The 27,199-nt window shown below is 42.7% G+C and overlaps 2 protein-coding genes across 5 annotated transcripts in view; one reads left to right on the top strand and one right to left on the bottom strand.

Annotated features, from left to right (window-relative positions):
* SPG11 (SPG11 vesicle trafficking associated, spatacsin) overlaps positions 1–769 on the top strand; it is a 101,926-nt gene extending 101,157 nt beyond the window's left edge. For 3 of the 4 annotated variants that reach the window (XM_054452000.2, XM_054451999.2, XM_054452001.2), the window contains one exon: positions 164–769. In XM_054452000.2, the coding sequence (XP_054307975.1) occupies positions 164–344 (181 nt within the window). In that variant the 3' untranslated portion in view covers positions 345–769. The remainder of the gene's footprint in view (positions 1–163) is intronic. The other variant, XR_010123811.1, reaches the window with a different exon arrangement.
* EIF3J (eukaryotic translation initiation factor 3 subunit J) lies at positions 662–26,264 on the bottom strand. Its single transcript, XM_054452017.1, has 8 exons — positions 25,987–26,264; positions 25,797–25,900; positions 12,497–12,551; positions 11,905–11,996; positions 8,818–8,932; positions 5,844–6,005; positions 3,144–3,217; positions 662–2,451 (listed from the first exon to the last, which is right to left on the bottom strand). The coding sequence occupies exons 1-8, from the start codon at positions 26,030–26,032 to the stop codon at positions 2,320–2,322; spliced, it is 780 nt and encodes a 259-aa protein (XP_054307992.1). The 5' UTR covers positions 26,033–26,264; the 3' UTR covers positions 662–2,319.
* Between the last annotated feature and the right edge of the window lie 935 nt (positions 26,265–27,199).

Genomic DNA, 27,199 nt, shown 5'->3' with positions numbered 1-27,199 from the left:
CTCGGGAGGCTGAGGCACAAGAATCACTTGAACCCAGCAGGCGGAGGTTGCAGTGAGCCAAGACTGCTCCTCTGCACTCCAGCCTGGGCAACAGAGTAAGACTGTCTCAAACAAAACAAAACAAAACAGTATCTTAACCTGTACATTATGTTTCTTTATCTAGATATAAACAACATCAGCCTACTGACATGGCCATGGAAAACCTGAAGAAATTACTCACATATTGTGAAGATGTTTACCTGTATTACAAGTTGGCATACGAACACAAGTTTTATGAAATTGTAAATGTGCTTCTGAAGGACCCTCAGACAGGTTGCTGTCTAAAGGACATGCTAGCAGGTTAGATGATTTCATAGGTGCCTGTTTTCTTGTACTGTTAGCAGATTCTGACAGATGTGATGAGAAGAATAATGCATTGGAGATCTTTGCTAAAGTTGAACAATCCCGGTACTGTACCATATCAGTCCTTTGTGGGTAGTAGGTAGCAAGTGAGAAACTTTTCAGAAGGAAATTCCTATTTAAAATGGATTGATTTTAGATGATTATTCATCCATACCATTTTATATAGATACTAGTATTAAGATCAAAAGCTTCCTCTTCCTCAGGACAGCTTCTACTTTAGATGATCCAATAATGATTAAAGAATACCTGTACCTGCAGATTCCAGTTTCAAAGAAATTTAATTATTATTTACACAGTTAAGGAACAGGTGATACATTTTCATTTGTTAGAAACTGATCTTTCTGTAATAAAATAGATTTTCAATTCAGTGTATGTCATTATTACTGCTAAGGAAATCTTAGCCCTTGTCTGCCTTAAAAGAATCTTTATTTACTGTAATTATTGCTGTGTAGTCACTACTTTTTGTTAATTCCTCAAATCACTTAGATGGTCTTGTTTTCCACTTAGTAAGTAGTCTACAGAGCTTTGACGTTCCTATTTCCTATATAAGAGAAATTTAAAACATTTTTTGTTCTTTCTGTCTTAGGGGAATAAAAAAACACTAACCACACATTTGGTTAAACTGCTTAGGAGAAGACATGACATAATAAAGATTCCCCAATCTATACTTAATCTATACTTAACAGCCATAAACCTGAGTTACAGGCTCAGTTACTCCAAATAAATAGTTCTTATAGGTACTTAATTAGGCCTTGGTATCTAAATAACAAAATAATTTCCCCAAATAAATAAGAGGAAGGCAGCCCTATACCTTTGTTGCTCTATGGTGACAATATAAGGACCTGGCAAATCACTCATGTTTTAAAGCTGTAACTATGTCAAGCATTTATTAAGATTTAGTATATAGAGAACGTAGAGAACTGTACTCCCAAGAGCTGTGTTCTATACTCTCAAAAAGTATCTCTTGGGAGGTAACACAAAATTTAAGTCCTCACAATAGTGATTTTATTAAATTAGTTGCTTTATAAAACATTGCAGATGTCATAATTGTTAACATAACAATTTACCAAACTGTAGTTAACTAGTGCAGTTTGCTGAGCATGTTTTATAAAAGGAAATGCCAAAACCCTGGTAAAGTTGTTCCATTGCAGCCTAAGAGAACAAAGATTTGTTTCTCAGACACTTAAATCAGGCAAATAAAAATAAGTTTCCCTCCCCCACCTGAAGCACTTCATCAGTAGAAATAATAGCCTGATAAATAACTAGACAGTCTTTGCACTCAAGAGATTCTACAACATGTAATGCAATAATGGAAAGGTTTACCTTCTTTAGTTTCAAAGTTGGAGGGTTTTGGTCATTTTAATTTTATATCAAACTAGTGCTTTTCAGCCGCAGTATCTTCACTCTGAGATAAGCAGTCTTCTTCACAATGTATTTTTAATATCCTCATGTTCAATTTTAAGACAAAGCAATTTTAATACTAGGTGCACACCACATGCCCTTGCTGCAAACTGCTTTTCTTGACAAGTTATGAAGTAGTTCAAGGAGGTATGGTTAAGGCTGTATTACTGAATGGTGCTGGTAAATACTACACAATTTTTTTTTGTCATGTTGCAACCTTTTGTTTCCAATTTAGTGACTGCTGCTATGAAATCAGATAGCAACAACGACAACATTATTAGGTTTTGAACTATGATTTAGTAGCAACTTAGGTTCCCAATTTTAACCCCTTGGCAGCAAGATCCAAGTTCCCTCATTTGCACATTAGCACCTAAGTGTCAAGGGGTTAAATAACCAGCACAAAAGATACTGCACTTCTGATTGTAGCATTTGGCAGAACTGAAAGGAAAGGAAGTTGTGCTACATGTTCAAGGGATTGTGGGCAACATAAAGATGACACCAAGAAAAGATAAAATGTCACATGAAGTCTTCATAGTCTTGTACATATCCTCCATCATAACCACCATAATCTGCCAGATCATCTTTCATGGTGGCTTTTAATCCCCCTCCAGGAACCACACCTTTCTTCTTCTTTTTGGCTTTGCTTTGCTAAAGATGAAAGAGAGTTAATTCATGAAACTTTATGTGCTAGGGCATCTTATCTGGTACAGCAACCCTCATAAACACACAAAAACCTTTGGTCCCAGAAACACTAGTTCTGTAAGGGACATCCAAGCCTACATGTTTTGGACCTGAACAGGTCTCCCAGAGTCAGTCTCTCCAAAACTTAATCTGGGTCCTTGGTCCTGCTCTGGATACCTAGCCCACCAGCAGGGGTTATAAGTTATTGGTAAAAAGCCTTAACTTCACTGAAGCAAATTTAGAAAAGTGTGGATAAGTATCCCCCAATTTAAAATCACAAAGCTAACCTTTACTTGACATACTTCTCTTACTTTACTCTTACAAATACTCTGCAGAGTGAGTATTATTGTCCCTATTTTACAAGGGAGAAGACTGAAGCTTAGAAAAGCTGATTTACCTATAGGTATTAAGTGGCAGAGCTAGTATTTCAGCCCAGTCTGTGATTTCAGCAATTTCTATTAACTCAGAAAAGGGGAACATGTCTGGAAACAAAAGGATAGTAATCGCACCCATACTCCTGTTCTAGTCTAACTTAAATGGTATTAGTGAGTTGCTTGACTTTTAAGTAATTAGGACAGGCTCCTATTATATTTGTTGAATGTTAGACCTATAACCCCACTCTAATTTAATACACATTTCCCTACACAGCTTGCTCTTACCTTTTCTTGCTTCTGTTTTTCACTGCAAAGCACAGTCAGTGAATTGGTAATTTTTTTCAAGTCATCAATTTCCACTTTAAAAAAAAAGGGCATATCATTAAACTTGAATTTTTAAGCATTTTGAAAAGTTAAAGCTAAATATGTACATTCCATATATATCTATATATCCCAAAATGTACATTCCAAAAGTGTTATGAGAAATCCAATTTGTTCATTGTTAAACTTCAGTAACTTTGAAAGGACCATGAATTTCTCCTCTTTAAACATAAGGTGGCCGGGCACAGTGGCACATGCCTGTAATCCCAGCATTTTGGGAGGCCTAGGTGGGTGGATCACTTAAGCCCAGGAATTCGACACCAGCTTGGGCAACACAGCTAGACCCTGTCTCTTGAAAATAAAATTTATTTTATTTATGATGATGACCTGTAATCACCAACACACCATTGCTCAACCAAAGAGAAACTGTCTTTATAGCTCACAATGCTCCCTAGTATCCTTCCTCAGTCTAAACAAATGGGGGAGGATAACATGCCCTTCCATTAACACACCCCCAGTAATCAGGGAGAACAGACAAATAAACATGGAATGACAATTATTATTATTTTTTTTTTTTGAGATGGAGTCTCACTCTGTCAACCAGGCTGGAGTGCAGTGACGCAATCTCGGCTCACTGCAAGCTGCGCCTCCCGGGTTCACACCATTGTCCTGCCTCAGCCTCCCAAGTAGCTGGGACTACAGGCGCCCGCCACCATGCCCAGCTAATTTTTTGTATTTTTAGTAGAGACGGATTTTCACTGTGTTAGCCAGGATGGTCTAGATCCGACCTCGTGATCCGCCTGCCTCGGCCTCCCAAAGTGCTGGGGTTACAGGTGTGAGCCACCGCACCCGGCCTATTTTATTTTTTTTGAGATGGAGTCTCGCTCTGTCACCAGGCTGGGGTACAGTGGCGTGATCTCAGCTCAGTGCAGCCTCCACCTCCCAGATTCAAGTGATTGTCCTTCCTCAGCCTCCCGAGTAGCTGGGATTACAGGTGCGCGCCACAATGCCCAGCTGATTTTTGTATTTTTCTTTTTTTTTTAAGTAGAGATGGGGTTTTACCATGTTGGCAAGGTTAGTCTCAAACTCCTGACCTCAGGTGATCTGCCAGCCTCAGCCTCCCAAAGTGCTGGGATTACAGGCATGAGCCACCACGCCCAGCCAGAATGACAATTCTTAAACCTATAATGACAACACCCTATCCCATGATGTCTCCATTTTCTTGCACGGGAACTACAATGAGAACAGTGACCATCTCTATGTCCTACCAAGAAACAGTCCTGTTCAGTGGACAGCATTATCAGCCTTATAAAAATATGAAGCTGGAAAGAGACACCAGGTTTTGGCTACCAGAAAGTGTTCAGTTTTGGTTACAGAACACCTCCAAAAACCAGAAAAAAATTAGTACATGCAGAATAAAATATCAACTCTGGGCACATTACCAATCAAATGTAGAACTCTCAGCTTAGTGATAATTTCTCAAAGAAAACCCAATTCATTGTGTTGGATTCCTTTTTCTCCATCTTAAAAACTGCAAATAGGCTGGGCATGGTGGCTCACACCTATAATCCCAGTACTTTGGGAGGCCAAGGCAGGGGGATCACCTGAGATCAGGAGTTCCAGAGCAGCCTGGCCAACATGGTGAAACCCCGTCTCTACTAAAAATACAAAAAATTAGCCGGGCGTGGTGGCAGGCGCCTGTAATCCCAGCTACTCAGGAGGCTGAGCAGGAGAATTGCTTTTTTTTTTTTTTTTTTTGAGATGGAGTCTCACTTGGTCACCCAGGCTGGAGTGCAGTGACACGATCTCAGCTCACTGCAAGCTTCGCCTCCCGGGTTCACGCCATTCTCCTGCCTCAGCTTCACCGTGTTAGCCAGGATGGTCTACAATCTCCTGACCTCGTGATCCGCCTGTCTCGGCCTCCCAAAGTGCTGGGATTACAGGCATGAGCCACTGTGCCAGACCAGGAGAATTGCTTTAACCCAGGAGGCAGAAGTTGCAGTGAGCTGAGATTGTGCCACTGCATTCCAGCCTGGGCAACAAAGCAAGACTCCATCTCAAAAAAAAAACAAAAAACAACAAAAAAAACCTGCAAATACTAGCAAAACCAGTCCCTTCCGTACATTCCTGCTTCACCACCCATGGCTGGTCACTCCCATTCACCCCGCCCTGAAATGTATGACTCCTATCAAGGTGTGGCACCACAACCATGGACCCAGAGAATAGGTGCCAGCCCTGTCACTCAACTTGCACCTTGTCTAATTCTGATTTGTAAAAGACAGTGGCTGAAGTCTCACCCAACCCAAATCCTACAGTGCCAGAGACCTTTTCCCTCAAAAGATACTTCCCAGCCCCTCTCAAGTGATAATCAGATAAAAAGAATAAGCCAGTGTTTTATTAGCTGCTTTGCTGACAAGCCCAGGTATCTCTTAGGGAAGCCATTGTAAAACAACAAGTCCTCCTACCCCTACAAACAAACAAAAAGATCCAGCACTCAAATTCACTGTGTATCTGCAGAACGACATTCACAAGGTAATTGCTAAAAACAGCAAATCGTGAGTCTGTATTATAGTATCCTTGAAAATAAAAAATAACCTTCAACCTCCTGAAGATAACATCCTACTAAAAATCTACCCAGAGGGGCTAGAAATTAGAATTACTTACATGAAATACACACATCTCGAACTAAGACTTCCAAAAAACTGGCATAATATAGTGACTTTTCATATTGTGTAATTTTATCTTTTAGTAACTTTCCAAACTCTGTAAAGTCATCTCTTGAAGATGGGTTCATAGCATCTATTCCATAAACTGTATTATTAACACCTGTAGGAGAAAAGAAGCACTGAAAAGTATCAGGAGGTTAGGATTTTTAAAAATGAAACCTTACAAGCCAATTAGCTATCTGAATAACCCTGTTGTTTCATTCTAAAGCCCCTGGAGCCCCTGGAGTCATTGGATAGAATGGCTGGGTGGGGCGGGGGGGTTACAAACTTAAATCAGAAAAAAAGTTACATCTTTATTAACCTCTAATTCAGCATCTCCTTCAGTTTCAATTGACTGGCAACAAATCACAGTGGTATTAGCAAAACTTGACTTACCAGGAGAGATCACAAACACTCTCCTGACATTACAGATATCTTACAATATTAATATTGTTCAGTCATCATTACTCTCAAACAACATTATTTATTAAACCTGCCACTACACCTTATTTAATGCATCGATAAGGAAGCATATAATTCTGTATCACAAATTTGTCATTTTAGTATTTTGACATCTATTTATATATAACAGGTTTTCTTTATAAATAAGTATTTTATTCATTTAAAAACAATATATCAAGGCCAGACACAGTGGTTCACACCTGTAATCCCAGTGTTTTGTTTGCAAGGCCTAAGAGGGAGGATCGCTTGAGGCCAGGAGTTTGAGACCAGCCTGAGCAACACAGCAAGACCTCATCTCTACAAAAAAAAAATTTTTTTAATTAGCCAGATGTGGCCAGACGCAGTGGCTAACACCTGTAATCCTAACACTTTGGGAGGCCTAGGCAGGCGGATCACCTGAGGTCAGGAGTCCGAGAGACAAGCCTGGCCAACATGGTAAAACCCCGTCTCTACTAAAAATACAAAAATTAGCCAGGCATGGTGGTGGCATGTATCTGTAATCCCAGCTACTTGGGAGGCTGAGGCACGAGAATCACTTCAACCCAGGAGGCAGAGGTTGCAATGAGCCGAGACTGTACCACTGCACTCCAGCCTGGGTGACAGAGTGAGACTCTGTCTCAAAAAAAATAAATAAAATTAGCCAGGTGTGGTGATATTCACCTGCAGCCCTCACTATCCGGGAGGCTGAGGGGAGGATTGCTTGAGCCCAGGAGTTTGAGGCTGCAGTGAGCTATATGGTCATGCCACTGCATTCCAGACTGGATGACTGAGCAAGACCCTTTCTCTAAAAACAAAACACAACATAATACATTACAAAAGGGATACTCTGTTCTTGTCCAAGAACACCCCCACAGTAAAGTGGGGAGAGGGAACAAAAAGAATAAGAAACAAAGATGGATCCTGTGAAAGTATTTGTCTAACTCCAGAAGCTAAGCAGGGGTAAACATGTTAAATCCCAATAGAAGAAATCTGGCCTAGGCTGTGCATGGTGGCTCACGCCTGTAATCCCAGCACTTTAGGAGGCCAAGGCAGGCAGATCACTTGAGCTCAGGAGTTCAACAACAGCCTGGGCAGCATGGTGAAACCTTGTATCTACAAAAAAAAAACCCCAAAAAACAAAAATTACCCAGGCGTGGTGGCATGCGCCTGCAGTCCCAGCTACTTGGGAGGCTAAGGTGGGAGGATGGCTTGAGCTCAGAGGCAGAGGCTGCAGTGAGCCGATCTCGGCCACTGTACTCTAGCCTGGGTAACAGAGCCAGACCCTGTTAGAAAAAAAAAAAATCTGGCCCAGATGAGTTTTACACTAAGATAAGTATGCTTCTGTATCCTCCATGTCAAGTAGATTAGTTATTAACAATATTACATGTGGTATTTTAGTATGAGAAACATCACAGTAAAATCCTATTAACAATGACTGTATGAATGCATGTTTTTACCTTTTAGTCTATAACAGGTGTCCCATGCTAGGCTTTATGCACACTTCATAAACCTGCCTCTTTAATAAACACATGGGCAGCTTTTACCATCCTAGGAAGACACATAATAACAGCCAAGAGCTCTGTATAATTAGATGAGTGCAGTTAAGACCTGCCAAGCATACAATGGTGCACAGGAGCATTCACAGCAACTCCTGGTATTTGTACAGATCCACTGACAGATAAGGTCATACTTCCCCATGAAAAGGAAAACAATCACTACAGTCAGCCTGTTGATCTGTTTCAGAGTAGAGAAAGTATGAAAGTGGGGGAGGGGTATCAGAATAACTAGAGCTTTCCTTCTTGGCTATAAATTTCAGTGATTTAACTGTTTCAACATGATCTTCTACTCTGAAAAGTACTCAAAAGGTAACGGTAACTTGGTTAAATGAAATCAGGGCTTTGACTATTTCTCTAGCCATGTCTCTTACTCTGGAACACTCTGAATTTATCTATTTATAGGAGCCTGCACTTTTATCTCATGCATTAACCACAGCTGCAGACACTGCACAAAGAAATGGAGGCCCTCTAAAGATAGGGCATGGTAAGGGCAAAGGAGGGTTGCAGAAGGAAATGACACTGAGCACAAGAAGGCACAGCAAAAGCTGCATGCCTCACCTGGGGCTACATCCTACTAAGTCTTAAGACAATAGGACAGCCCTACAGTCCATTTCAAAGCTACAGACCTCACATTTCATGCAAATTTCATCCAGCTGATAAAAATATTCTATGCAGTAGTGTACTTCATCTGAGTCTACTCCTTTTTGCCCTTCTTGCATTGCTATAAATGACTTAATAATCTTTTACTCAAAACAGTTATTCAAAAATCTGAACATGTAATGAAATCTCAAATATACACAGAGATTAAAAACTGCTTTCTAATATCTACATTAGCCAGTATCATGTTTCTTTTAAGAAAAGGAGATGTTTTCTGAACTTTCTGGGTATTCACCTGTAACAGTTTAATACTGTATTGTAATCATAATCCCATCTTACCAAAAGTTTCCTTTGCTAATTCGAGGTCTGACTCTTCCTGTAATTTCTTTAGCCGAAGTTTATCTGCTAATTGTTCTTCTGGTGTTAGCACTTTAGGTTCTTCAGGTTCTTCTAACTAAAACGAGACAAAAGTTTTTAAAAAGCACTGGGATTATGATGCACTCAGTACCTTTCTGTATTGTACGAATTCTTAAATAAGCGTATATAATTACAAATAAAAGTGAACACTGGTAATTACTGTTTCAGGCATTCTTCTAAACACTTTAGATTTTTTTTTTTTTTTTTAGACAGACCCTCACTCTGCCACCAAGGCTGGAGCACAGTGGCACGATCTTCGCTGATTGCAACCTCTGCCTCCTGAGTTCAAGTGATTCTCATGCCTCAGCCTCCCGAGTAGCTGAGATTACAGGCGTGCGCCACTACATCCAGCTAATTTTTGTAGTTTTAGCAGTGACGGGGTTTCACCATGTTGGCCAGGCCGGTCTCGAACTCCTGGCCTCAAGTGATCCGCCCGCCTCAGCCTCCCAAAGTGTTGGGATTACAGGTGTGAGCCACTGTGCCCAGTCCACTTTAGGTATCCTTAACCCAATTTTAAAGATAAGCAATGGAGGCACAAAGAAACAACCTGCCCACAATAATAGAAGGTAACACAGCTGGTAACGTGACAGATTTGTACCCAGGAAGACTGGGGTTACTTCTATAGCCTTTTTTAAAAAAAGGAATTGAGACTGTGGACAAGGTAAAAATATTACTTTCATACACTGCTACTAAAACTATATTAGAAAAACCTTTCTAGGGCAACTTGGTAATACGGATCAAGTCTTAAATAATATTTTTACATGCTTTAATCAAGTATTCTACTTCCAGGTATTTACCTTAAGAAATAAGATGCACACAAATATGTAAGCCCAAGAATGTACATTAGAGTATTATTCATAATTTCAAATAAATTTACAGACAACCTAAATGTCCAACAGAATGGTTCAAAACATTTCCCCTTTTCATCATATTGTATAATTATAAAATTATCACTATAACAAATTTTAAAGATATAATAGTAGATGTCATTTGTTTCCCAAACCCACTTCTCTGAGATGACAGTTGACAGCTTAGTGTATATCTATCTTCTCTTTATACTTGGATATAATTATTTCTTCCTTTTTTTTTGAGATGGAGTCTCGCTCTGTTGCCCGGGCTGGAGTGCAGTGGTGTGATCTCCGCTCACTGCAAGCTCCGCCTCCTGAGTTCACGCCATTCTCCTGCCTCAGCCTCCCAAGTAGCTGGGACTACAGGTACCCACCACCACGCCCGGCTAATTTTTTGTATTTTTTAGTAAAGACAAGGTTTCACCATGTTAGCCAGGATGATCTCGATCTCCTGACCTCGTGATCTGCCTGCCTCGGCCTCCCAAAGTGCCAGGATTACAGGCGTGAGCCACCACGCCCAGCCGTTTTCTTTTTTTTTTTGAGACAGGGTCTTGCTCTGTCACCTAGGCTGGAGTGTAGTGGCGCAGTCATGGCTCACTGCAGCCTCAACTTCCTGGGCTCAAGTGATTCTCCTACCTTAGCCTCCCAAGCAGCTGATACTACAGGCATGTACCACCATGCCCAGCTCATTTTTCTATTTTTTGTAGAGACGGGGTCTCCCTATGTTGTCCAGGCTGGTCTTGAATCCATGGACTCAAACAATACTCCCACCTCAGCCTCCCAAAGTGTTGCAATTACAGGCATGAGCCACCGCGCAGGCTGTTTTAATTTTTGAACCATGTAAATGTGTTCTGAAATAGAAAATAGGCCAGGCACAGTGGTTCACGCCTATAATCCTAGCACTCTGGGAGGCCAAGGCGGGTGGATCACCTGAGGTCAGGAGTTCGAGACCAACCTGGCCAACATGGTGAAATGCCATCTCTACTGATAATACAAAATTAGCTGGGCGTGGTAGCACACGCCTGTAGTCCCAGCTACTCGGGAGACTGAGGCAGGAGAATCACTTGAACCCAGGAGGTTGCAGTGAGCTGAGATCATGCCATTGCACTCCCGCCTGGGCAACAAGAATGAAACTCCATCTCTAAAAAAAAAAAAAAAGAAATAGAAAATAGGCTGGACGTGGTGGCTCATGCCTGTAATCCCAGCACTTTGGGAGGTCGAAACAGGCAGATCACTTGAGGTCAGGAGTTTGAGACCAGCCCGGCCAACATGGCGAAACCCCATCTCTACTAAAAATACAAAGATTACCCAGGGACGCTGAGGCATGACAATTGCTTGAACCTGGGAAGTGGAGGCTGCAGTGAGCCAAAATCACACCACTGCACTCCAGCCTAGGTTACGGAGTGAGACTCTGTCTAAACACAAAAAAAAAAACAAGCAAATATTTCTGATCCTGTGCCAAATAATCAAAAACAAATACATTTATATAGCACATGGCACAGAAATGAACAGTTTTTATATTTTGTTCAATATATACACTGCAAATAAAAACTAATCCTGGCCAGACACGGTGGCTCACGCCTGTAATCCCAGCACTTTAGGAGGCCGAGGCAGGCAGATCATGAGGTCAGGAGATTGAGACCATCCTGGCCAACATGGTGAAACCCCATCTCTACTAAAATACAAAAAATTAGCTCGCCGTGGCTCCTGTAGTCCCAGCTACTCAGGAGGCTGAGGGAGGGGAATGGCTTGAATCCAGGACGCAGAGGTTGCACTGAGCCGAGATTGTGCCACTATACTCCAGCCTGGCGACAGGGCAAGACTCCATCTCCAAAAAAAAAACAAAAAACAACAACAACAACAAAAACTAATCCTGCTGACTAGAATGAACTACAGGCACTGGCAAAAATCAATGACTGTAGTCACTGCACTATCATGACTATTCCTGAATGTTTGTGAAAACTTAAAAGACACTCATATATAAAACTGGGTTCTGTTTTTGCAAAAACCACAAATCAATTTGTTTTGGATTTTACCTATCTTATGGCATCCATTTACAGTCTTTACAGAGCCCTTCAAATTGCTAGGTAATATTTGCAGCCTGTTAGAAACTATACCACTACCAATGTGAGAATTCTGTATTTTAGAAAACAGAATTTACCCTCTTTTTAATTTCTTCTTGCCTTTTCTTCTGTTGCCGTTCTTTCTCTTTTATCTTCTCTGCTATTTTTTTCTTTTCTGAAATTTTTACCTCTAAAAGTAAAAAAAAGTTTTATTCAGTTATACTGAGTATTTTCCAGTTTATGGATGAGACAGACATGATACTTGTATACTGTTAAGAGACCAAACCTTTCCCAGCTTCAAACAGTGATTTTTCTCACAAATAATGGAAAACTTCTGGGACTCTTCCTTCTCCTCTCTAATGTGACCCCTAAGATCCAAATATCTCTTCATATTTCCCCACCATCCTATAGGCAGGGCTTAGATCATTCAACTATAATTAATGCCAAAACCTCTACCCTTTCCTACTAACAAGCACTCATACAGAAATACAACAAGTATCTAATCTGATTATATTTTGAGGCGACAGCGAAAAATTGCAGGGAAAACAGAATAAAGTGGGAATGGAAGGACACTTGGTTTCTAAATACCAAAATCTTCCATTTTGTGAGCGTTCTGTCATTTGTCTTAATACAAGTCACAAATGCTCAGCAAGACATAAAAACAAAAATGGAGGCGCCCCAGTGGCTCACCTGGTTTTACTTCTGCTTCCTCTTTTTTTTCATCATCATCGTCATCCCAGTTATCCTAAAGAAAAGGACTTCCATTAATAATTCCTGCATGTTTGCTTTTCCACGTGAACCTTATTATCAACTTGACTAACTCCAGAGAAATGTTTGTTGGTATTTTTTTGTACTGCATTAAATTTATAAATTAATGTAGGGAGAATTGACATCTTATAATGCTGAGCTGCCCTAACCAAGAATAAGAACTGTCTTTCCATTTGGTCAAGTACATTTTTGCATCTTTCAGAAGTGTTTTAAAGTGGTTTCCCTATTAGAGGCTCTGCGCATTTCTCTTTAGATTTATTCCTAAGTATTTCATCTTGTATGTTGCTATTATAAATAGGGTGTTTTCCTATCATGTCCTCTACGTGGCTATTATTTGTGTATAAAAACCTATCAGCAAGACCCGGTCTCTGCAAAAAAAAAATTAAAAAATTAACTGGGCAAGGTGGCATGTGCCTGTAGTCTCAGCTACTTGAGAGGCTAAGGTGGGAAGATCACTTGAGCCCAGGAGGTTAAGGCTGCAGTGAGCTATGATAGTGCCACTGCACTCTACCCTAGGCAACTCACTATCATAAAAACCCTGTCTCAAAACAAATAAACAAAAATGACTATTGGCTTTTTTATATGTTAATATCCTGCTACCTTACTGAATTCATTTATCACTTAAGTTAGATTTATCGTTGCTTCTCTAGGGTTTTACAGGTATGCTACCTTATCTGCAAACAAAACATAGCTTTACTTCTCTACCAATCCTTAGGCCCTCACAAGTGATTCACCTAATTGGGCCAGCTAAACCTCTAGTGCAATGTTGAACAGCAGCAGAGGTAATGGGCATCCTTGCTTTCTTGATGGAAATGCCTCTATTGTTTCCCCATGAAGTGCTGTGCATCCCAACAATTTTATGCAGTAAAATCTACCAGACTTCTTTTTTTTTTTTTGAGACGGAGTTTTGCTCTTCTTGCCCAGGCTGGAGTGCAATGGCGCGATCTCAGCTCACTGCAACCTCCATCTCCTAGGTTCAAGCGATTCTCCTGCCTCAGCCTCCCCAGTAACTGGGATTACAGGCATGCACCACCATGCCTTGCTCATTTATTTTTAGTAGAAATGGTTTTAGTTTTTTTTTTTTGAGACAGAGTCTCGTTCTATCACCCAGGCTGGAATACAGTGACGATCTCGGCTCACTGCAACCTCTGCCTCCCAGGTTCAAGTGATTCTCCTGCCTCAGCCTCCCAAGTAGCTGGGATTACCAGCGCACGCCACCATGCCTGGCTAATTTTGTATTTTTAGTATAGACAGGATTTCACCATGTTGGTCACACTGGTCTCGAACTCCTGATCTCATGATCCGCCTGCCTCGGCTTCCCAAAGTGCTGGAATTACAGGCGTGAACCACCGTGCCTAGCCCCAGTCTTTTCTTTCATTGCCTCTGGATGGATTTCAAGTCAATTAGAAAGTCTTTTCTTGTTTTTTTGTTGTTTTGTTTTGTTTTTGAGACAGAGTTTTGCTCTTGTTGCCCAAGCTGGAGTGCAATGGCATGATCTCGGCTCACTACAACCTCCACCTCCCGGGTTCAAGCAATTCTCCTGCCTCAGCCTCCCAAGCAGCTGGGATTACAGACATGCACCACCATGCCCGGCTAACTTTGTATTTTTAGTAGAGATGGGGTTTGTCCATGTTGGTCAGGCTGGTCTCGAACTCCCAACCTCAGGTGATCCGCCCGCCTCAGCCTCCCAATATGCTGGGATTACAGGCATGAGCCACTTTGCCCAGCCAGAAAGTCTTTTCTTACACCTAAGAATTCACCCACAATTTTTTCTAGAATGTATAGGGTTTCATTGTTTTTTTATTTAGATCTCTGATCTATTTGGAGTTTTTTTCTTGTGTATGATGTGCGACATGGATCTAATTTTATTTTTTTCCCAAATGGCTACCCAGTTGTCACAGCATCATTTATTAAAAACCCTTTAATAAATAATGGTTTTTTTCCCTGGGCTATGGTTTGAATGTGTCCTCCAAAGTTCATGTGATGAAAACAATCTCCAATCCAACAGTGTTGAGAAGTAGGGTCTTTCAGAAATGATTAGAGGCAAAGCCCTCATGAATGATTAATACCTTTATCTTAGGAGTAGATACCTGATAAAAGGATGAGTTCTGACACCTCCTGCAATCCTTTGTGCTCTTTTGCCCTTCTGCCCCAGGATAATAGAGCAAGAAGGCCCTCGCCAGATGCCAGCACCTTGATACTGGACTTCTCAGCCTCCATAACCATAAGAAATAAATCTGTTGTTTATAAAATACCCAGTCTTGCATTCTATTGCAGCAAAAAACATTTTAAGATACCCTGTGACTTACCATATACTAAATTTTAATATGTACTTGGTCTATTTCTGGGCTTTTGATCCTATCCCACTAGTCTACTGTCTCTTCATATAACAGTACCGTACTGGTTTTTTTTGGTTTTGTTTTTTGAGACGGAGTTTCACTCATCACCCAGGCTGGAGTGCAATGGCGTGATCTCAGCTTACTGCAACCTCTGCCTCCTGGGTTCAAGCGATTCTCCAGCCTCAGCCTCTGGAGTAGCTGGGATTACAGGTGTCCACTACCATGCGGGCTAATTTTTGTATTTTTAGTAGAGACGGGGTTTCTCCATGTTGACCAAGCTGGTCTCGAGCTCCTGACATCAGGTGATCCACCCACCTCAGCCTCCCAAAGTGCTGGGATTGCAGGCGTGAGCCACCATGCCCAGCCCGTACTGTTTTAATTAGAGGCTTTACAATATATTTTAATGTCAGCTAGGGCTAGTCCTTCCTTGTAGGTTTTCAGATTTTTTAGTGTTTTCTTGGCCTTTCTTGCATGTTTGTTTTTCCATATGAACCTTCATATCAACTTATCTAACTTCATAAGAAAGCTTCTCCATTAGCAGTTAGGACAACCTAGCTGAAATCAATAGCCTCTCTGAAAGTGATTCAGTTATTAATAAATAAAAACTGAGAGAACTTTATAGTTCTTACTTCCCCCCAAATGTAAAAAGCATCCTATACTCTGGCCAATAGCTCATTTATTTCAAGGAATATTCCATACAACAATAAGCCTGATTAATGAATTAAGTCTATATAATTCTTAAGCCCACTATTAAAAAGGAGTCAGGCCGGGCACGGCGGCTCATGCCTGTAATCCCAGCACTTTGGGAGGCTGAGGTGGGTGGATCATGAGGTCAGGAGTTTGAGACCAGCCTGGCCAACATAGTGAAACCCTGTCTCTACTAAAAATACAAAAAATTAGCTGGGCCTGGTGGCAGGCGCCTATAATCCCAACTACTTGGGGGCTGAGGCAGGAGAATCACTTGAACCCAGGAGTGGGAGGTTGCAGTGAGCCAAGATTGTGCCACTGCACTCCAGCCCAGGTGACAGTGTGAGACTTCGTCTCAAAAAAAAAAAAAAGGCCGGCTCATACCTATAATCCCAACACTTTGGGAGGCCAAGGTGGGCAGATCACCTGAGGTCAGGAATGCAAGACCAGCCTGACCAACATGGGGAAACCCCGTCTCTACTAAAAATACAAAATTAGCTGGGTGTGGTGGCGCATGCCTGTAATCCCAGCTACTCGGGAGGCTGAGGCAGGAGAATTGCTTGAACCCGGAAGGCGGAGGCTGTGGTGAGCCGAGATCGCGCCACTGCACTCCAGCCTGGGCAACAAGAATGAAACTCCCGTCTCACAAAAAAAAAAAAAAGTCAAGAGCTAATCAAGCCTTCATGGATCCCACTCTCTAACTCAGGGCACTTTAATCCCAGCACTTTGGGAGGCCGAGGCAGGAAGATCACTTGAGACCAGCAGTTCCGAGACCAGCCTGGCCAACATGATGAAACCCCGTTTATACTAAAAAATACAAAAATTAGGTGGGCATAGTGGTGCACGCCCGTAATCCTAGCCACTCAGGATGCTGAGGAACAAGAATAATTTGAGCTCAGGAGGCGAAGCTGCAGTGAGCCAGGATCAAGCCACTGCACTCCAGCCTGGGCAACAGAGACTCTGTCTCAAAAAAAAAATCTATACTCTGTTTTTTCTATGCCTAACTCAATCACTGAGCTAAATATAAACCAATTATCAAACACAATTTTCTAAAAGCTCCACAGAACTTAGAAGGCTCAAGTTTAATAGGGACAGACACAGCCCTATGATTAAAGACGGTTTTAATCATAGGTAGCCTGGCCATTGTCTCAGCAACCACCAGGCACACTATGACATGCCATTTGAAGCTGAGTGGCAAGATGGCAAAAGCAGGGCAAGAGGCCCTGACGCTACTAAAGAAGCAAAGGCTGACTAGTATGACTAATATGCCACAATATGACACCAAGCTTCTGGTTTCATAACACGACAGATCACAAATTTGTATCAGTCTACGAATATAAACTAACCAAGCCTTGATTCTTAATAAAAATCTCTAAGTCCACTAAAGAAATTAAAAATTCAACATCCTGATTAAGGCTGTCATACAGTCTGCAAGCATAATTAAAGGAACTTTGTATTAAAAAGTGTATTTTTATATTCATCTTACTTCAGCAATTTAACCCACAGCTCGAAGTTTTAACAGATTGAAAGCAAACCAGCTAGTCATTATTTGAGTAACTGTGATACTAGAGTTAGAAATTAAAGATCAAACGTTTGTATTTCGCCGTTAGTTTGCTAAGTGCTATACATCACAGTATAAAAGGAATCAAAGAGCTAAAAATAAAAGTGAATTACTAGGCATTTTTTGTTTAAATCTTCACAGAACACAGGAAGGCTGGATCTGTGAGTGATATGCAGCAGTGTTTCAGATAGGAGGACCATTTGCTTACTTCCAGAAGATGCATATTTACAACCCTTCTGAGAAACAGGTGTAGTAACAAGGTTAATTCTCACAACAGTCCTGTAAGGAAGGTAGTGTTATTCCCCCATTTCACAGAAAAGGAAACCGAGGCCCAGACATAGCCATCCCACAATCTCAGTGGAAAACTAAGGGACCTGCTCTGAATGGACCAAAGTTCTTTAAAGTGTCATAGGTATAAAGTTACAGTTAGAAGAATAAGTTCTGGTGTTCTATTACACAGTAGGGTGATTATAGCTAATAACAATGTTGTATATTTCAAGATAGTTCCATGAGAAAATTTTGAATGTTAACACCACAAAGAAATGATAAATGTTTAAAGTGATGAAATGGTAATTACAATGTATACATGCATTGAAACATCACAATATATCCCATAAATATGTACCTTATGTGCCAATTATTTTTAAAAAGTTTTAAATAACTAAACATTTGACCTTTTTATTGAAAATAAAATGATTTACTTTTTAAAAAAGCATGTTTTAAACACTTGCTTACAAAGTTCACGGTTTAGTAGAGTTCAATTCACTGTAATAAGGCAGCTTACAACACATCTTTAGAGTAACATGCTGAGATACATCCTTTAAATGTATACATGTAAACAGCTTCATTTAAGGCTTTAAACACAATGTTAAGGAAGGTCTTTAAAAAGCATGTTTTAAACACTTGCTTACAAAATTCACAGTCTGGTAAACAATTTAATTCACTGGAATAAAGCAGCTTACAATGCAAAATAATAATAAAAATAAAAATAGTATTATAGTAAATATGACTTCTTCCCTGAGTCCTGAAGTATAAAATAACTAACTGGGAACTAAGTCCCTCTCCTGGGAACTCTGGGAATCTCATTAAAGAGAAGGATTACACATATTAAGATATGCCCAGCTAGAGGTATACTGGTTATCAACCTTCTCACCTTAAATTGCCTGTAGTGGTTCTCTACTGATCTTTTTTTTTTTTTTTTTTTTTTTTTTTGAGACAGAGTCTCACTCTGTTGCCAGGCTGGAGTGCAGTGGCGCAATCTCTGCTCACTGCAACCTCCGCCTCCTAGGTTCAAGCAATTCTCCTGCCTCAGCCTCCTGAGTAGTTGGGACTACAGGTATGCACCACCATGCCCAGCTAATTTTTGTGTTTTTAGTAGAGACCGGGTTTCACCCGGTTAACCAGGATAATCTTGATCTCTTGACCTCGTGATTCGCCCGCCTCAGCCTCCCAAAGTGCTAGGATTACAGGCGTGAGCCACCGTGCCTGGCCCCTCCCACCTTTTTTTTTTTTTGAGATGGAGTTTCCCTCTTATTGCCCAGGCTGGAGTGCAATGGCACGATCTCGGCTCACCACAACCTCTGCCTCCTGGGTTCAAGCAATTCTCCTGCCTCAGCCTCTGAAGTGGCTGGGATTACAGACATGTGCCACCACAAACTGGCTAATTTTGTATTTTTAGTAGAGATGGGTTTCTCCATGTTGGTCAAGCTGGTCTTGAACTCCCCACCTCAGGTGATCCACCCGCCTCAGCCTCCCAAAGTGTTGGGATTACAGGTGTGAGCCACCACGCCCGGCCAGTTTTCTACTAATTTTAAGAAACTGGGCCAGATGTGCTGGCTCATGCCTGTAATCCCAACACTTTAGAAGGCCAAGGCGGGTGGAATACCTGAGGTCAGGAGTTCAAGACCAGCCTGGCCAACATGGCAAACCCCTGTTTCTACTAAAAATACAAAAAAAATTAGCAGGGCGTGGTGGTGTGCACCTGTGGTCCCAGCTACTCGGGAGGCTGATACCCAAGAATCACTTTGAACCCGGGAGGCAGAGGTTGCAGTGAGCCGAGATCACGCCACTGCACTCCAGCCTGGGTGACAGAGAAGGCCTCCGTCTAAAAAAAAAAAAAAAAAAAAAGAAAAGAAAAGAAAAGAAAAGAAAAAAACTGGTCTGCAAGCCTCTGGTACTAAGAGGTCAAGAAGGAAGAAGTATGGCTGAAAATAGGGAGCTCCATCTCAATACCCCCAAGGCAAAGAAACAAACTCAACATAGGAACATTTTTATTTAATGTTGATGCTCTTCAATTACCCTTCCCAGAAAAACATCACCCCCACCCCACCCATATCACTGCTCCCTCAGTACATTCACACCAACTCTATGTCCAGCTCTATTCCTGTCCCTAGTTTCTCCCATCAAAGCATAAACCTTACCCCAGACACACATCAATGCAGACATAATGAAGCTACCTAGACATTCCCTACTCCATCACAGAATGGATTTTAGTAGCAAAAGAAGTGATTCTGGCCAGGCGTGGTGACTCACGCTTGTAATTCCAGCACTTTGGGAGGCCAAGGCAGGCGGATCACGAGGTCAAGAGATCGAGACCATCCTGGCCAACATGGTGAAACCCCATCTCTACTAAAAATACAAAAATTAGCTGGGTGTGGTGGCGCACACCTGTAGTCCCAGCTACTTGGGAGGCTGAGGCAGGGGAATCGCTTGAACCCAGGAGGCGAAGGTTGCAGTAAGCCGAGATTGCACCACTGCCCTCCAGCCTGGAGACAGAGCGAAACTCCATCTCAAAAAAAAAAAAAGAAGTGTTTCCTATCAACATGTCCCAAGAAGAGCCATGACATCTGCTCCTCAATTCATAAAAGGACCATCCAAACCTTGACCGTCACTCTCTCCCCAAAGTGCTTACAAGTCTGACCTGAAGTTACTACCAAACTAGCACTAAGCCCCTAAAGAAAGGAGCATAGTAAGTGTCAGCAAAAAGAGACTGGTCACACTTCCAAACAGATGTAATTATAAAAGCAAAAGGCCAGGTAGCTTTCCCCAGGAAATTAGAGTTTTTGTTTCCATAGTTATAAAATTAAGTGTCTGAAAAGTAGATTTAAGGTAGAATGTTCACCACGCTGCTTCAAAAAATATGTCCAATTTTCTGTAAACATTCGAAGTTTGTAAATTCCAGCAGCAAATTCAGATAAAATGTAAAAAGGGTTCCTAGAGAAACAGCTAAAATTAACACTTAAAATAGGGAGCAAGTCTACAACTCACTTCAAAGAGCCCTCAAGGGTTATTTGGTTCAAGAGACTACCTATGAACATCCAATTAAATCCTTTACCCAATTATTTTTGGCAGCCAATTAATCTTTCAACTATAATATCCAATTTATCTTCAAAAGAATCACCCAGGCTGCTCTCCTAAAATGGCTAGCTTCTTAGAATAGGGCCTGTTTATAAACTACTTGCTTATCTATATTCTTGCCCTGTGGATACACACCCATCATTTAAGCTGTTTCTATGAAAGAGATGGCTGCTTTTTAACTTTAAAACTTGCTTCCTAATTGAATACAGCTAAGTATCAGAAGCAAAGCAGAAAACTTTAAATCTTGCTTTCTTTTTATTTCTAACAATGTAGCCAGTAGTTAGCTGGTTCTGTCTTCATAATATAAAACTACATTATGTCACATGCAATGAGAACACATTTAGGACTGAAAATGCTTTCCAACTTAAGCAAGATGTATTTATAGATTGTCAAATAGAAGTAGCTTCAAACGAGCAATAAAACTCTTTTGCCCTATAGCAACAGCCTAGGAACTAACATATACTCCTTCTCCTTTTTCCTTTAAATAATTTGGTTTAGGTAAAACATAATCTCTTGCTGGGGAAAAAAAAAAGAAGTCTTTAATTGGTGTTCTGTAAGCTGTGCAGTTCTACTCTGAGAGAACTCAGAACTGTGCAATGAGATCTTGGCAAGAGTAGACTTCCCACCAAACTTCAGTTTTTTAAAAGCCAAAATGTTCTTCCACCATCTCAGAACTATGCTGGATGCCTAGAAGCCAAGGTGCCTGCCTTAGTAAATTCTACTTCATTTAATTCAATTCATTAAAGCTTTTAACATACTACAATGGATTAGCACTCAGCTGAATTCCATCTCAATGCCTACCTGTCTCATATTCAGGACAGTTATCAATCTACTTTAAATTCCTGGCTAAGCAATATCAAGGCACTGAACACTAAACAAGCGGTTTATTTACAATGATCCATCATGACAAAAAAATATTTTTCAATAACAAACATGCTTCCTAATTCAAAACTTGCTAGTTTATAAAAGTGGCAGGGTATGAAATGATATGATTGAGATTTTCTTGAAAATAATCTGGTTGGAGGAGGAAAGTGGGGATACAGAGGAGACAAGACTGGTCACTGGTTTATTAAATGTTTCTCTCTACTGCATGTTTGGAATTTTTCATAAGTTACACATACACACATTCTCTTCAAAATACCCATTTTCTGGCAAAATGCCCACATTCTGGGTATTTCCTAGTAATTCCACATTTCTGTAAAATACAGATCTTGTTCTTTAGAAGTTGTTTCCAACCCCTGAAAAATGTCCTTATCTGGTAGATTCAAACTATTTATTGGAATAGGATCATAACAGAGGGTGAACGAGTAGGACGAGAGGCTCAACTAAATCTGTTCTTCAGGATCGCTCTCTCTTTAATGTGTTGGGGTCTTGCTATGTTGCCCAGGCTGGCTTCAAACTCCTAGGCTCAAGCAATCCTCTTGCCTCAGCCTCTTCAGGATCTTTTAAAAGAAATGCTATATGGTTACAGAGGCAAATGCCTGAGATGGCTGAACACAGCTAGAAGTTTCTGCAAACTCTGTACCCTTTGAATAAATCTAGCTTCTAAACTGTTCTACTGAAATGCTAGGAGACTAGTAAAATGGAGCAAAAGTTATGTTGTCCTTGCTTCCAGTAGGTACTCAACTGCCTTCTCAGTCAACACATCCTACGTATCATACCAGCAATGGGGAAGGAGTCATATATGCCAAGTGAACAATTTTTCCCACTGCCTCTGCACAACTATCAGGATAGTAAAAAAGGTAAATAAAGCCAGGGTGATGGGAAAGTATGCTCCCAAGTTCTCATCTTTTTAACTGGGGAAAAGCATAGCCTTTTCTCGCCATATATATTAACAGTTTTACAGTTTCACCTAAGTCCACTTCTGCCACTGCCAGACAGCTATTTGAAAAGTCAAGGACAGCAAAATACTAAGTCTACTAAATGATAGTAAAGTGCTGGAGCAAATTATAATAACAAAAACATCAGTTTTCCTTTCATTTCCCAGGACATTACAAATGACATTAAACCTGTATTTTTAAAGGTTAAGTACTAGATGCTGACATAAACAGAAGACCTCATGGAAACTAAGCCTTGTCTGCAACTCCTCATAAAAAGTACAAAAACATAAGAATTCAGAAATTTGGTGATATGGCTGAGCCTGCTGGCTCACGCCCATAATCCCAGCATTTTAGCAGGCTGAGGATAGATCACTTGAGCCCAAGACCAGCCTGGGCAACTTGGCGAAACTCCATCTCTACCAAAAACACAAAAATTAGCCAGTCTCACAAATCTGTCTCAAAATAAATAGGCCAGGTGCAGTGGCTCACACCTGTAATCCCAGCACTCTGGGAGGCTGAGGCAGGAAGATCACTTTGACCTCAGGAGTTTGAGACCAGCCTAGGTAACATGGCGAAACCCTGTCTCTACAAAAAAAATAATAATAATATATATATATATAGCCAGGTGCGGTGGCTCACGTCTGTAATCCCAGCACTTTGGGAGGCCGAGGCGGGTGGATCACAAGGTCAGGAGTTCAAGACCGGCCTGGCCAAGATGGTGAAACCCCGTCTCTACTAAAAATACAAAAATTAGCTGGGTGTGGTGGTGGGAGTTTGTAATCCCAGCTACTCGGGAGGCTGAGGCAGAGAATTGCTTGAACCCGGGAGGCGGAGGTTGCAGTGAGCCGAGATCGTGCCACTGCACTCCATCCTGGGTGACAGAGCGAGACTCCATCTCAAAAAAAAAATATATATATATATATGTATAAAAATTAGCTGGGCACAGCGGTGCACACCTGTAATCCCAGCTACTAGAAAGGCTGAGGCTGGAGAATCACTTGAACCCGGGAGGCACAGGCTGCAGAGATCGTGCCACTGCACTCTAGCCTGGGAAACAGGGTGAGACCTTCTCTCAAAAAATTAGATGAATAGATAGATTGTTTTAAGTTAAAAAAAAAAAAAAAGAAAAAAATTTAGCACTGAAACAGCAACGGGGCCAGGCGCGGTGGCTCACGCCTGTAATCCCAGCACTTTGGGAGGCTGAGGCAGGCAGATCACAAGGTCAGGAGATTGAGACCATCCTGGCTAACACGGTGAAACCCCGTCTCTACTAAAAATACAAAAAATTAGCCGGGCGTGGTGGTGGGCACCTGTAGTCCTTGGGAGGCTGAGGCAGGAGAATGGAGTTAACCCAGGAGGCGGAGCTTGCAGTGAGCGGAGATTGTGCCACTGCACACCAGCCTGGGCGACAGAGCGAGACTCCGTCTCAAAAAAAAAAAAAAAAAAAAAAAAAGAGCAACTGGACAAGATAATTTTTGTGGTCCCTTACAACTTGTAAACATCCAAAACTTGTTCCAAGTGATCAGAATTATATTCATCAGAGGCTGGGTGCTGTGGCTCATGCCTGTAATTCCAGTACTTTGGGAGGCCAAGGCAGGAGAATCACCTGAGGTCAGAAGTTCGAGACCAGCCTGGGCAACATGGCGAAACCCCGTCTCTACTAAAAATACAAAATTAGCCAGGCGTGGTGGTGCGTGCCTGTAATCCCAGCTACTTGGGAAGCTGAAGCAGGAGAATCGCTTGAACCCGGGAGGTGGAGGTTGCAGTGAGCCGAGATCGCGCCATTGCACTCCAGCCTGGGCAACAAGACCGAAACTCCATCTCAAAAAAAAAAAAAAAAAAAAAAGAATTATATTCATCAGGATCGATACCATTTAGATCCCTTAATCCCAAAGTAGTTATTCCATGACATTAGTCTAGACTATCCATTAAAACTTCATTTTCTGCAACTTCTTTCCTAATATCTCTAATCTTTTCTCTGCATTTGTTAATTTATTCCCAAATTTCATAACAGATGTCTTAACTGCCACTTCCTATATGCATGCAAAAAAATGAAAGGACCAATATGAACCCAAGGCTCAAAACTGAAAATCTGCTACAATGCAGGGGGGTAACTAATATCTTGTAATGTGGCTGGTAACAAAATCTAGTCCCATGTTTCTATAACATGTAAATAAAGCATCTAAGTGTCTTCAAACAATAATCAGTCGATCTATTAACTTCAGTGTGTGCAAAGCTCACAACATTCTTGAACCTCAGGCTCTCAATAAATTGGACATCCACACATCCAACCTCATCGGACTGGGGAGAGAACAGAAAAACTCAAAACAACATCCCTATTAAGTTCATAGTGATTATCTAGCTTAAACTTTTCAGCCCAGGCAGGATTTGCAGGGTTCTCCGTTTGTGTTTATAAATTAGGAGAAATTCACTAAATTAGGCAAAACCACAAAAAAAATCATTTTCCATTTCACACAAAACTTTATCTGCACAAATATAACAAGATTTTGAGAACTTTGTTAATAAGAGTCTTAACATTTTGGATTTGAGACTTCTGTAACTACTGTAAAAAAAAAAAATACACGTAGAAGTAAATGTAACTTAAAGCTGTAAAATGAACCCTTCGGAGTTTTCAAAATCAAACGACTGAGGTAAAAATGATTATCTACAAGGCATAGACAAAAAACAAAAACAAAAAAAAACCACGGGCCCGTCATCTACAACCACCACCAAATGTTCAATATTTCCTTAGGTGTCGTATGTGTGTAGCTGAGTAACTGTCGTCTCTCCATTTCTCACGTCACGGTGTGAACTACCTGGGTACCCACTAACTGCGGTACCCACTAACTGCGGGTTATCTCAGTGTTCAATTCAGTTCATCCTTTTTACCACAGGGTGGGGGAAGGGAGAGCCAAAAGTTATTTCCTTTTACTGTTTCTAGCTGTCTCGTGTGGGAAAAAAAGGTTGAAATTCAACCACAATATTTCACTCATCTAATCCCTCGAACAAACTGTATAAGTAGACCTCAGGCTCATAAATGAGTTACTGGCCCTGGGCTGACCTGAGCTCGAAAAGACAGGCGAGTTTCAAGGCTTTCCATATGGATAAGCTACAAGGCTCAATTCCCAACTTCCTGGTCTCATTCCTATGAGAGGCTCCGGACCGCGAAGCTTGCACGTGGGCCGACCCGGCCGATGCTGTCACCTTTCGTCGCCAGCCGGCGGGTGGGATCCAGGCCGGAGAGCAGACTCTCAACCGGCGAGGGAGTCCAGGAGGCCACGCTGCCAGTCTTCGGCCCACACATGGCCGGCAAGCGGAGGGGAAGACAGCACCGCCAGGCCCTACGTTCACGCCTGGACCCACGGCCCGCAGGCCCCGGCAGCGCCCCAGGGCCCAGAGTCGGCCGGCAACAGCGCCAGCCCGCTCCCGCGCTGCCCGGCGCCCTAGCCCGCACCCACCTTGACGTCCTCGTCCTCGTCCTCGCCTTCCCAGCGGTCCCCGCCGGCAGTGCCGCCGCCCCCCACCTTCCGCACTGGGTCTTCCACGGAGAACGCGTCGGCGTCTACGGAAGAGAGCGAGCCGTGTTAGTGCCTGCCACTGCGTGGGGCCGGCGCCGGCCCGGGCCCTGCGCCAGCAACTTCTCCTCACCCCAGGAGTCCGAGTCCCCCGCCGCCGCCGCCGCCGCCGCCGCCATCTCGAGCCGGGTGTGAGCGTGTATGAGAGAGAGAGCTAGCGAAGAGTTAGCACAGCGGAGGTGAGTCACTGGGTTTGCTCTCGTTGACCGGCGCGGAGCAGGATGGGACCGTGGCTGACTATGCGCCGAGCCGAGGCCACGCCCCCTCAGGCGGCGGCGGCGACGCACGCGGGTAAGAAGTGGGCGGGGACCGCGGTCGGTGGCGCTGCGGGGCGGAGGGAGAGGCGGAGGGAGAGGCGGAGGGAGGGGAGGAGGGAGGGGCGGAGGGAGGGGCGGAAAGAGCAGAGGGAGGGGCGGAAAGAGCAGAGGGAGGGGCGCAAAGAGCAGAGGGAGGGGCACAGGGGGCTGAGGAGTGCTGGGTTGGGCTTCCAGCTCCCTACAACGCAGAACAGTACTGGAGTTCGTGGAGCTGGAAGACTGCTGCCCGACTCTGGGCCCCGGGTAGGAAACGTTAAGTGCCAGCAAGTTAGCAGAGTGGTTCTTTGGCTGGCGCCTGAACCTCACCAGTCTTCGTCGCCCCTCCCCTGCCAACGCCTACCCCGCTTCGACCCGAGGGTGCGCTGTCCCTCTGGTCACTGTGATCACCGTCCATGGCCGCCTGCGGATACCCACGCCGCGCTCAGAAGAGGGCTCTGAGGCTATGCCCGCCTGTGGGGGCGGTGGCCGGGCTTCCGGGACCCCAGAGGGAGTCGTCGCGCGCTAGGTGGAGGGGACCACTCTGGAATCCGGCGGGCCCCGGGCGCAGATGCAGGAGCGAGTGGGGAGAGCCGCGTTCCTGGCATGTTTGCCTCGAGTTAGTCACGAAGGAATCGAAGAGAGCCTCAGTCTTCGAGGCTTTTCCCTTCCTGTGAGCCCCTTTGAGGCCAGCACATTGATTTTTTTTTCCTTTCGCAGAACAATTTCAGACCTCCTGGGGTCTATGCTAGGTATAAGGTGTATCCTTGTCCTCCATCAAGTAGCAAAGATAGACATGTAAACAAATTTTGACACTGTGATGACTGCCACAAAAAGCAGCATTATGAGGTTGAATGTAAAAGGATAACATTAGCGGCGGCGGGGGCCGGAGGATGAAGGAAGGCTTCCTGAGGTAGGCGCTGGCGAAACTGAAGTTGGAGAGAGCAAGTGGCATTTGCTGAAGTGCATTTTCCGGTAGAAAACTCCAGTGGT

Source organism: Pongo pygmaeus, chromosome 16 (genome assembly GCF_028885625.2).
Source record: "Pongo pygmaeus isolate AG05252 chromosome 16, NHGRI_mPonPyg2-v2.0_pri, whole genome shotgun sequence".
Lineage (NCBI taxonomy): Eukaryota > Metazoa > Chordata > Mammalia > Primates > Hominidae > Pongo > Pongo pygmaeus.
Note: the sequence above shows the minus strand (reverse complement) of the source record. Positions and strands in the feature narration are given on the sequence as shown.